General features: G+C 34.0%; 1 protein-coding gene and 1 long non-coding RNA gene across 4 annotated transcripts in view; one reads left to right on the top strand and one right to left on the bottom strand.

The window, feature by feature from the left end:
• The window catches only part of LOC140756010 (uncharacterized), a 165,982-nt gene that overhangs the window by 3,812 nt on the left and 149,302 nt on the right, over positions 1–12,868 (top strand). The gene's annotated exons all lie outside the window — the stretch shown is intronic.
• Positions 6,341–12,868, bottom strand: part of LOC140756005 (uncharacterized) — an 85,026-nt gene continuing 78,498 nt past the window's right edge. For all 3 annotated transcript variants that reach the window (XM_073091393.1, XM_073091392.1, XM_073091394.1), the window contains 5 exons: positions 12,325–12,473; positions 11,670–11,849; positions 11,181–11,324; positions 9,847–9,927; positions 6,341–8,493 (listed from right to left, as the gene is read on the bottom strand). In XM_073091393.1, the coding sequence (XP_072947494.1) occupies positions 8,448–8,493; positions 9,847–9,927; positions 11,181–11,324; positions 11,670–11,849; positions 12,325–12,473 (600 nt within the window). In that variant the 3' untranslated portion in view covers positions 6,341–8,447. The remainder of the gene's footprint in view (positions 8,494–9,846; positions 9,928–11,180; positions 11,325–11,669; positions 11,850–12,324; positions 12,474–12,868) is intronic.

Raw genomic sequence — 12,868 nt, 5'->3', positions numbered from 1 at the left:
TGTAATATTTGGCGTTAAGGATTAAGGTTAAAGATACAAGTTAAAGATCTGAAAGCTTTTCTACATAGTTCTAGTACATAATAGCGTTCTTATTTTTTTTTTATTATTTCATAGTTGAATTTACTTACGTACTTTATTGACGAAAAATGACCTCCGAAATTTTTCACAGATATCTTTAAGAGTTAAGTCCCTTACATATTCTTTTCAATCTGTATTTTTTTCAGTTTAAAATTAGCCTATGAAGCGCATGTTTACGTAATAGTACGTTCGTATGTCAAAGTCAAATTCAAAGACAAAATACAGATACAGTACCCTTAGTATGAGGTTTTACGTTTTTACAAAAAAATACTGTTTTTAGAGTTCCGTACCCAAAGGGTAAAAACGGAACCCTATTACTAAGACTTCGCTGTCTGTCCGTCTGTCCGTCTGTCAACTCTGGAACTCTGAATCTCTGGAACCGTAAAAGTTGAATATTAAAGCGGGTCTCCATACAACAAACCGGTATTTTTCGATCTAACTCTTAAATCGTACTAAGAAGACGGTTGATTTTTTTACAATCCGTTTACTAACTGGTATTATAATAAATACAAATAAGAACCATAAAACATATTTTAATATAGTTATTTTATTAGACGTTGTTTACGTATTATTCAACATCACCCCAACACCACCTTTTGTTGTATCATATATCTAAGCATTGTTGTTAAAATAATAACATTAATAAAAATAAGTAAAAAATAATGGTGGTACGGAAGCCTCCATGTGCGAGTTCGACTCGTACTTGGCGAATTGTTGTTTTTGTTTACGTATTTCCCATACATTTCCTGGTACTGACACTAGGGGTGCTGATTGGAAATGTATGGGCAAATACGTAAACAAATACAGAAACAGTCCTTTTTGTTAAAACGTAAAACACATACTAAGGGTACAGATTAGGCGAACATTTTAAGCAGTAGAACTTTATTTTTGTGACATGCAATTAAGCATAAGAGTATATAAAATATGTCTTGTACCATGTTTTACTATGTTCGAACGAGGACCGTGTAGTCATCTGCATAAAGCAGTTTCTAATTTAAAGTTAGAATTTATTGCTGGTGAATATTTTGCAGACTCCAATTTAATGGTTCATTAACGTTAAATCTACATATTTGAAGGAGCTATTATGGTAGGTATAATAAAGTAAACATTAATGCTATTTCTTTGCTAATTCCATTAATTAAAAGCTACTGTAACGATTTGTAAGAAAATACATTGAAAATAAACAACTTTAGTAAAAACATGAATGTATCGATAACTTAAGGAAGTGTTTAAAATGGAAACTATTTTGTAAGACTGCGGTATGGTTTATTTGAATTTAAACAAGTAGAAAATAATATAAAATATTTTTAGCTTATTCCCAAGTAAAAATTTCATAGTTTGTCCAGTATTTACGTAACTACCTTTAAATTCCACTTCCACTCTGTTTTAATGTTAACTAAAATCCCGATTTTGCGCATGGATTAGATGGTTCCCGATTATGTATGAGACACCTAGTTATAAATTATACAGCGTACAGGTATTAAGTGCACTAGTGTTATTATAAAAAGAAGTGAGACAAACATATTACGAAGATATTTTGCAGACATTTGTAAGTTCAGTGTGCGCTACTGTGTTCTGGTTTGAAAAGAGTTCTCACGAGGCATTCTAACTTAGTACTTACTTCTATGACAAGGAGTAAAACAACCCTATATAAGGAGATTGATTATATATTTTTAATCCTATTTAGGCACATTATGAGACGATCAGATATAAATTCGGTTTTTCCGAATATATAATAAATCACTCATACGAGTACACGTCACCTATTTTTGTTTCGTGAGGTAGTCACAATTATTTAATGAACATTTTCATCACACATTTTTGATGCCTCTTAATACGCTGCCTGTTAATGTCAGATATTTTTGCTGAGTTCGTGCAGGCAGATATTACTAAACTCGTTCTTACGACAGGTATTTTTGCTAATGTGCCCATACATATAATTATGATCGTGACTGTACGTCAATGGAAATCGAAAACGTCCTTTGCCGATATGCATGCCTAAATAGAGATATTTTAGTATTCCTCTTTTATTTTTGATAAAAGTAAATTCTTAGTATTTTAGTATGCATAACACACGTCCAGTACAAGTTATACCTTCTAATTCTCTAATTACCGTCTCCTTTGTTCTGGGAAACACGTGTAATTCCAAAGTTTCGGGCAGCGAGCGGCCAGTGTCTTACTTGCGAACTTTCTGAAGGACCGAGTTTGTTGAGATACAACTTCAGGTGCTTATTGTTTGTGGATCCTTGCTCTAAATTACCGTTGGTGGTACTACTTAACTCTCCCGGCTTTAAAATTAAAATGAAAATGTTGTATGTAATGATTACAGTTATAGTTTTTACGTCGCGTGTATTATCATCATCATCATCAACCCATTACTGTCCCACTGCTGGGCACTGGTCTCCTCTCATATAATATATATATAATGAGAAGGATGTATTATCATTTGTGATGTACGTAGTGTTTGCTTCATTTTAATGAGTTATTAAGTAAAATTATAACTTTTCGGAGCCTTGTAACATCAACCTATTATTCCCTAACAGTGTTTTGGAAATGTTTGTATGATTTATATATTGAATTGTAATTACTGTTACAAGCATCTTATTAGCAATTACAATGAAATTCAATGTTATATTCGAAATATTGAAAAAAAAATTATCTACACAAACGTTAACACTATTATTCTTAGTATTGTTGATAGGTACTTCTATAAGATTAGAAAATAGGTTCCCATAACCTACTTTCTAATGTTATATCCGTAGTACAGATAGTAAGGATAATAAATAATGTATACCATTATAATACATAGCACAGTTGGCAACCCTGGTATCAACAGTGTAATTTACAGCGTCTCCGAACTATCGAATTACAATTTTGAGGTTTGACCCTAAGCTTTGCTCCAACGTTAAAGTTCCCGCCCTTCGACTCTTGCCGCGCTAATAGACCGGCCGAGATATTAATTTTGGCAGTAAATTATTGTTTATATCACAAACATGCGGCCAATTAGCGAAATTTGATTTTATACTCGTTTAATTTGTGAATTTAATACAATCTAAATTTGCATCTTTCTCCTATTTATTTATCCCGCGCTAATAGACCGGGCGAGATATTAATTTAAGCAGTAAATTAATATTTAAATCACAAACATGCGGCCAATTAGCGAAATTTGATTTTATATTCGTTTAATTTGTAAATTTTATACAATTTAAAATCGCATGTTTCTGATATATTTTTTATGTTCGCGCGAATAGGCCAGCTGGGATATTAATTTTAACAAATTATTGTTTAGCACACCAATAAGCAGCGAATTAGTGGGATTAACTTTTAATATTGTTTAATTTAAAAACTTAATTAACAAAATCTAAATTTACTATACAGCTGTATTTTTATTGGTTTCCTCGAAGATCATATATTAAATTCATTCGTAGTGAACTATTTTTAGCTTAAAATTGCATCAAGGTTCTCTTATTTATGCGCTGCACACTTTTCATTCCCGTTTTCCTAGAAGAAAGTTTATTGCAAGCTATACTAAATAATTGTCACTAGAAAGACCTTTGCACTATTTTTCCAATAAAAAAATATATACGAGCTGTAATTCTTGCTCTTAAATTATCTTCCCCGTTTTTCCTAGAAGACACGCTAGTGCACTTATTATCGGAAAATTTGACATCAGACAAACCAGGGTATGTATAATGAGACATTGGATGTTTCTTAAAAAACTGTTATAACGACATTTACTAATAACATATTAAACATAGAATTTAATAATCTGTAAGTAATAAATATATATTATTATAATTTCATCGTATTTCTTTTAATTCTTCTTCTTATTCAATATATTGTTTTCAAAATTAAAAAAGCGTTCGTGTTTTCAATAGCTATGTTATCGTTGTGCTTGTTATTGAGGATTATCTTTCTTTATTTTCAAATAAGTCCTACTATTCCATTAAATGTAGATTCTACAATAATTTCCATATCGGGTAAATGCACCGGTATTTGCCGGTTTGCATTAAAATATCTCATTGCGACGCTCTCATTGCAAATGAGATCTCCAAGCTCTTGTCGGAATGCCTCCGTTTGATAGCGACATAATGACTATGGGATACAATTTTTGCTTTAATTTTTAATGCAGTAATCATAATATTTATGACTATTTCTATGATATCGTGTTTTGGTTAAGCAAAAAAATATATAATAAAATATGGAAGCAAATCATATCTAATTATCATATTTAGATATGATTTGCTTCCATATTATCCATATTTATATATGATTATTAATTTCCATATTAAATATGATATTTAGATATGATTTGCTTCAGTTAGAACTGTAATCCAAAATGACAGCACATCACTTCATCATATTGTTGTTGTTTGTTTTATATTAACATTCCATTTGTCTCTTATAATATGTAAGCGATAAAAATGTATTTAAAGGTGTTGGTTGATGGTTCAACCCCTTTTTTTTTTTTTTTTTTGTTACGAGGGGGAAACCTTCAAAAGGTACCCTGTGCCGTGGGAGCGGCACGGGGTTATGTGGGATTCTTACCGCACTAAAACCCCCCCGGTGGACGTCCTCTGCGCTGCGTAGAGGACTCCGGGATCTCCAGAGGAACGCAACCGGAGTCCTCTTAGCACGTTGCCCCATCGGGCTCCTCCCAGGCGAGTGTGACGCTCGCCACACCGTCTGGTGTGCACAACGGTATGTGACCACACATACCGCCGTCCTTCCCGGGGTCGCTGTCCGGGCGGTTCGAGCTCCCACTCTTACGACCCGCAACCCCGGAAGCCCCTTTTAGTCGCCTCTTACGACAGGCAGGAGATACCGTAGCCCTATTCTGGTCCCGGAACTACCGGGACCCCGCGCCGGTGGGCGTTATGTACGCCCGCGGCGACTCCTCCTCCGAGCGGGTTCAGCGCGCTCCCTAGCTCGCTCGGCGTCTTCCTTCGCGGACATGACTATGTCGCAAAAGGTGATCATGCCCTCCCAGGCTTCGCTGCGCTGAACTGATGGTTCAACCCCTGAGGTACCACTAACACATCCTATTTCAGCCTAATAACAATTTTAATTGCAGCTGTGTTCCGGTTTGAAGAATGTTGTATTTATCCGAGGCGTTCTACCTTAAGTTAGAAACGCTCTTTAGTCGACGTCAGGAATCTAATCCTATCTGGTGTTTCTCACCCATATCAGTCGTCAGATGGACTTCATACTCGTTTCAATATATGAAAAAATACACATATTAAACCTCCTTCGGTTATTGAAATATTAAATAACTTAAATATTTACTTATTCAAATACTAATTTCTCAAAAATTATAAAATTTGGAGAAACATTTATTAAAATGTAAAGGAGGTTAAATAAATTTGATTTTGACTCGCAGATTGTATAAAGTAGGAGCAGGAAACTAAACTTATTAATATTTAACGAGAGAGGGAAATTTTAGTCGGTGCATAGCATTACGGTAGTTCGTAATAGTAAATAACGTAGTTATGTTCTCTATAACTAACTTGAAACATAGTTAAGTATACATTTCTCCTCCCCGTTATATTTACGTAAATGCTACGTATTTTTTCAGGATACGTTAATATACATACTCGTATGTATAGGGTGGTGCAAAATTAATCACCCTATTTTGTTTTGGAACAACTTTTGTAATGAATAAAAAAAATGAGTAAGAGAAATCTTTCTGTAGTCGTTACTGTTACTTTACCTGTAACTTTTTTTGCCAATTAGAAAATATGATGTCTGACAAGTGTCTTCCACCAGCGGTGACACAAAATTGTGCCCGATTTTCCACGACTTTCCTTAAGATTTCCGCCGAATAACACTTCGCATTCCAGTCGAATATGCTCCTCTATTTAGAATTAAAAAATATTTGATTTGATTTATCTACTACCAAAAGTATATTAACGAATAAAATAAACAGGTCTTAGAATAAATAAAAAAAACACAAATATCTGTTCTTATTTTATTTTAGTCTTCGGCAAACTTTAAAAGTGTCTTAAAAAAGAATGTACAAAAAGCGTTTATTATGGCACCCATTAAAATAATAAATGTAACTAAGAATACTTCTTAATTTATTTAAATCTAAACGCCTTACTTGTACAAAATTTATTTAATTACAGGAATATTTAAACACTTAGTAAGTAAATCTTATTAAAAATTTTAAAAAGCGACAAATTTATTAAATAAAACTAAGTTTATTTTCATGACATGTCTTATCCTCTTTACTAAAGAAAATGACGTATTAATAAAGTAATGTATATACAAATGTGCACTGGTAAAATATGGAAACTTGTAAAACTGGATATATTTGAAGAAGGCCTTATTTATAAATTAAAAACAAGTAATATCATAGCAACATTGTCAAAAGTATGCTTAAAAGTAAATTTCAATTCACACAACACTTTAAGAGTTCTATATCGACAAAGCATGAAAGTAAAATATCTAAAAGGATTCCTTTACATAAATAAATCGGACTAGATATAGTCAATTTACATGTCAACAGTGAAAAATTCGCAAAATAAATAATAATAATGTACAATTTAATGATATTTAATGACACAATCAACAACATAAAATCATAGTCATAAAATAATTCGTGAAAAGCAGCTATTACAAAATAAAATACTGGGTGCCGTTAGTTTCATAGTTATAAAACAGTTAAAATACAAAATACAAATAAATATCGCATTGCTTACAAAAAATAAAACCTTACACTGTTAACTCTTATACATTTACGCCGTTCATATTTATACATTCATACTAAGAGAGGTAGATAGACTCTTCAAACACTATTGACCTCATAGAACTTACTACTACAAATATTATTTCCAACAGAATGAAAATAATTTAATATAAAATTTAATAAAGAAAACTAATAAGTAAAATCAACAGCGTTGCTCAGTATTATAAGTTACACTATATACCAACACAATCACTTTAGCCTATTTCAACAAAGATTTCTTGCAAAATAGCGGCGTTTTTGTTCCTTGCTGGTACTCTATAATGTGTAAGCGAGAGAAATAAGAATCAGTCATTTTGCATTCCATTCTTTATTGAAACAAGTTATACATAATACTATAAGCCAGCGTTCGGTTACCTGCAGCCCGCGGGCCGTACTTGGTCCGCGATCCTCTCTTTGCGGCCCGTGAGCCTTCCTAGAACGAAATTTCGAGGACTAATTGTGATCCTATCTTAATGACTTTTATTTTTCGTGTTGCTAAAAAGGGTCCTGACCACAGCTATAAACTGTTACCTCGTAATATCATTACTAAACCTACTAGCATAGATTTTTACCGAGCTTTGTATTATTTAGGAAAATCGCATAGACCTTATCATAAAAATGTAGTACAACTGATGAGTATGATTTACGCAAACATAAACTATGTTTCATATTAAAATGTAGAATACTAGTTATTAATAATAGTTAACATGTTAAATTACATATACCTAACTAGCACTGTAAGTTATATGACAATATAACGCCTCACGAGGCGTTAGAATGCCAAAATGCGGTATAAACGCGCTCTCAAACGGAATAACTTTAAAATGTTTTTAAAAGTATTGTTCCAGTTATATAAAAATGCTCAATTTATTCGTTATTTATATTTAGTAAATCAATAACTATAACTTATATAAAAATGCTCAATTTATTCGTTATTTATATTTAGTAAATCAATAACTATAACAGTTATGTGACTAAGTGTCACTACGTCCATACTCGAACTATCGCTACAAAATTATAAGCTCGAGCGAGCATGCTATCCATGCTCGTGGTTCCTACAATAGCCTATACGAATATCATTAATTATTACCTACCGAAACTGATTTCTCAGCCGAAAATGAAACCGGTAACGAAGCTTCGGTTACGTCGTAGTTACGGCCGAAACTATAAACTTTACGAAAATATATACATTCGTAGAATAGAAGCATACCATTAAGTTACATCTATTCATCAATAAGGATACATAAAACATCTGGCTTATCAGTCGAGACTAGTCGAGTTACTGAAGACTAAGTACACAAGAAACGCCTGCTAATCATACGCCGGAGAACAGACAAATGCAATCTAAAAGTACACGGACGTATTTTTCGCATATCGATACTTTAATTCGAAAATCAGCCAACGCCACTATTTCAAATTTTTTTTTTTATTATTATTTTGATTTCGTTCAACGCCATTTATTATGAAAATAAATAAAAATAACATTTTGACAAAAAGTGGAGTTGGCTGATTTGCGATTGCTGAATTAAGGTATCGATATGTCGAAAAGTTTTGCCGATTTTTGGCCGAAACCGAAACTTCAGTCGGTCAGTTAACTTATGTTCGATATTTGTTAATTACCGTAACATTAATGTTATGACGTCTAAAAGCGTATGCGGTTGTATGTTGGCTGGTCTCGCCTTCGCGCCCTGTAACAGTAACATTAACATTAAAAAGTTATTACTAATTAACATACTGAAGTAAATCTCAACAGTACCCTTACCATGAGTTTTTACGTTTTGACAAATATGACTGGGTATGGGTATGGGTATGGTATGGGTATGGTATTGGGTATTTGTATTTGCCCAAATAATTTCCAATCAGCGCCTCTAACGGATTGTATCAGAACTTGGAAATTGTATGGGCCAATACGTAAACAAATACCAAAACAGTCATATTTGTGAAAACGTAAAAACTCATGGTAAAGGTACAGGTCACAAATGCATGCTCTATAAAACTTATCGACTAGATTAAAAATATATACTTAAAATAAATATAAAAACGGCAGTCAATCAAAAAAGTCAAAACATTAATTAAATAATAATAATACGGGATTTCAAAACCAGCCTCATTCATAATGTCAAAACAATGCTATTAAAGGAAATCTATTAAACATTCCACTAAAACACTGAAACGTATTAATTACTTTTAAGAGTATGTTATTCATGTCCCATTCACAAAAAGTCTAAATTGTAATACTAAAACATTACAAAATGGGGTACACAAACTAAGATTTGCCACAAACTGACCGCCTGGCCACTGTAGTATCAAAGTCCTTGTAGAAACCATTAGCCTTGTAAGACGCAGTGTCCGGTTTCGTCTGTGGCACTGGTGCATCTTGGGAGATTCAAGAGATTTCGACGTAATCACCTGTCACATCGTTTACTATGAAATTACAGCGATTTGAACAACGACAACTGAATTATAAATTGATTTACATGGTTTTCTTGAGATATTTATTACATATTATTTTCGGATATCCAAGAAATACCTATTATTTACAAGTATTTTAAGTAATTAATATTTTTATTGCATGTTGCAAGAAAGTCAATAGTGTTAAATGCAAAACACTGTGGTAGAGAGTATTATCTAATTCTCCTCCAGTTGTGGCAAGAAACTTGTATTCATGAAAGGGACTTAAAAAAGTTGCAGTCATACTTAATTACAACCCAGGTAAAACCCGTTGTAATTTAACTATGGAGACACCACCGCTTCACCTATTTATGCCTAATAATGTTAAGCGCTGCTGTGTTCCGATTTGATGGGCATAGTTAGATATGCATTTCTTATCTGAAGCGTTCCAAGCTATCTTACTTATCTACTGCTCAGTAGTAGCAATGCGTTTGAGGCCGATCTCAGGTAGGATTCTTATGATATCTGGGATTGATTGTATATATCCATGAAAGGCAGTAGTCGTAGTAGTAAATTAAAGGCTAGTCCATCGCTCAACGTTAGCGCTAAGACAAGTTGTTTAAGAATCAGAATTAATTGAGAATACTTACGTGCGATGTCTTTGACGTCGTCTGTGCGCGTTTGAGGTGGCTTCCACGCAGAGAACTATTAATTTACTATCACAGGGGTACCTAGAAGATATATTATGGAGTTAGTTTAGAATAATTAGTAAAGCTTAAAACGATTTGCCTCAAATATAACCATTTCTTTTTTTCAAATAATAAAAAATGTTAAGTAAAAAATGTTTATGCAAATGAAGAATGATTTTCTTCAGAAGTCTCAAGGTATTTTCTACACGTTTTATACACGTACAAATGAAAATAAAAATACTTGAAAAAAATGTTAAAAAAATAGAGCACTAACATACATTTACGCGTAGCCAAAAAATACACATAAAATATCACTTTACACTCGAGGACGAATATAAATTAATATAACTGTCACAAAACAAATTATTTTAAGCGACAACAAAGGGATGCTCGTCAAATGTGTGTCAACGTTTGACCTAGTTCAAGATATCCCATTTAATTGTAACATTCTCGTTAAATCTGAACAATAGGAAACAATAGTTCGGTACCCGCGTGGTTTTGAAACTATTCGGTTTATATGACATTGCATTAGCGTTACGCTTGTCAAGCTTATATGGGCGTCATGAGTGAAATGAAACTCATTTGGAGTGTAATCGTTTGGATGCCGGAAATATTTGTAGGGATAACTTTGTAACTGGAATGTTTAATAATCGTAAATGAATGCGTGAATGGATGGTAATCATTTTTTTTACATATTAACGCATTTCAGTATGTATATCGAGTGTTACCATTAATTGGCAGAAATTAAACCTTATAATTTTTAGGGCCTGTTAGAATGTAACACATACCTTCGTCCAACAATCCGCATTAAAGCAACTTAGCGAAGGATGGCTCTACGCTAGGCCTTGTAGTAAGAGACTCAGTAGACTCAGAGAGTCCAACAGTAGGACACAGAAAGGGTAACTTTCCATAGTATGAATATACCATTAGTATGAAAACTTCAATGAAAATTGTTATTTTAGTACAAGTAAAGGGGTTAGGATTTTTAGTTATTTGAGGTCCATGAGCAACAATGAACAGTGGGAGACTCGTTCCTTTATCCAAATTGTGTGGTTGCTTTCAGCATTCATCTACTGGTTTATCCAAATGCGCGATTAATTATAGAACTCCCTCTTCACTTTATCTAGTCCAGCGGTTGATATTAGCACTCGCTAATCGCATTACGGATATACGTGAATAAACTTAGCACTTATATTTTATGGTTATTAAGTAGCTTATAAATAATAAAATACCACCTACGTATTATACCTAGATTTAATACGTACTAAAAAAATAAAGGGTAAGTTTTGTCTTACCGTTCTTGTCCTAGCAGCTTGTGCCTATTGAGGGAGGAAGCTGCACCGAAGTTAGTCGGACTGTCGCTTTGCCACTCATCGCAGTAGGCTTTTGGTGATCGAGTGCCAAATTCATCGCTCCCATGCCACACTGCCTTTGTTGGCCTGCAATAAAAAAAATGATTTTTTTCATGCGCATGTTTGTATGTTTCTTTGTGACCGTCATCGTAGTCATTCCATTACTGTCAGTTACTGGGTACGGGTCCCACGAGGAAGATGGATTGAGGCCATAATCCACCACGCCAGCAAAGTGCGAATTGGTAGACTTCACCCGAATATAATACATTCGCAAACAAACCTGCAGCTTCTTAGGTGTTTCCTTTATTGTTTAAGTGCTGACATTGTGATTGCCTAAGTTCGAAAATCTTCGAATGATTGAATATTAATAATGTGCGTATGAAACAAAAATCTTTACAAATGGCATAACTTTATAAATACCAAAACACTCACCATTTAGGATCAATTAGCACATTCCGCCTATCAAAGCTGAGGATGTGTCTCTTCGTTAATGGCGCTCCCTTGCCGTCAAACATCTGGGCCCAGGAGTCGAAGAGTACACCGTCATTGATGTTCAAAACGGGAATATCCACATCTCGATTAATCTTTACAACTGATTTGAGGTCTTCTACCCTGAAAGCAGAAATAGTCATTTGTTTTGATATAATTTAAGAAAGATGAGCCATTTGGTAACACATAGACCACAATTAAAAACAAACTTCTAAAAATAATAACCATTGAATAGGATTGGTGTTTAACCTAATTACAATCATATCGAGCAGCAGACGAGCATCAAATCCACCTGATGGTAAGTGGCTACTGCCCATGGACATCTTTAAAATCCAGATAAGATTAGATTCCTATATGTGGTCCACCACAGATGTACCGCTATAACTCCGGACTAAGGTGAATAACCTTAGAAAAGTATGCAGTAGCGCTTTATACTGTTGTTATGTGACAGGAATAGGTGTGACGGTGGAGTCGCCATAGTCGAGGATGCTACTACCTTCAATGACATGCTAAATCCGTCAAACTAAATTTAAAACCAGGTAGACAGGTGGAACTACTAAAGGTTCTACCAAAATAGGTATTAAAGGGCTTTACTTACTTATTCGCAAGGAAAGCTACGAAGGTGCTTCTGAAACCGGCCCATAGTGCTTGGTTGTAACACTCTTGGTTCACCGCACTACGACCAGTCCGATTGGTAAGGCTCAACATATTACCAGGATACGGCTCATTCAGTGCTATTAGTCGGATCTGGAATAGGAGAAGGAGTTTTTATTACATACGAAACTTACAAGTATTTATAATCAGGCCGTTACTTTTCTACTGCTACGTATGAAAGCTTTAGGCCGTAGTTCCTCACAATAGCCAAGAATACCTACTTCACCTACCTTAGATAGTATTTTCTTAGGATGACATGACTTTAGACCATAGTCCTTACGCTATTTGAGTTACAATTGGTACATTTCAGGCACCATTGAGAATTGTATGGAGAACTAGCAGGCACGTAACAACCTTACAATGTTTTGCTTTACTGTTGCTTGCTTCAAAACTCATATATATTGCTATAGATTTCCAGAAGTTAAGTGAACCGATTGAAGTAAACTAGCTTTAAATTATGTTGCCGAGATTTCTGGTATCCTTACAAT

The sequence above is a fragment of the Epargyreus clarus genome, unplaced genomic scaffold, assembly GCF_041222505.1.
Source record: "Epargyreus clarus isolate Ecla_fem2 unplaced genomic scaffold, WU_Ecla_fem_2.2 ptg000034l, whole genome shotgun sequence".
Taxonomy (NCBI): Eukaryota; Metazoa; Arthropoda; class Insecta; order Lepidoptera; family Hesperiidae; genus Epargyreus; species Epargyreus clarus.
Note: the sequence above shows the minus strand (reverse complement) of the source record. Positions and strands in the feature narration are given on the sequence as shown.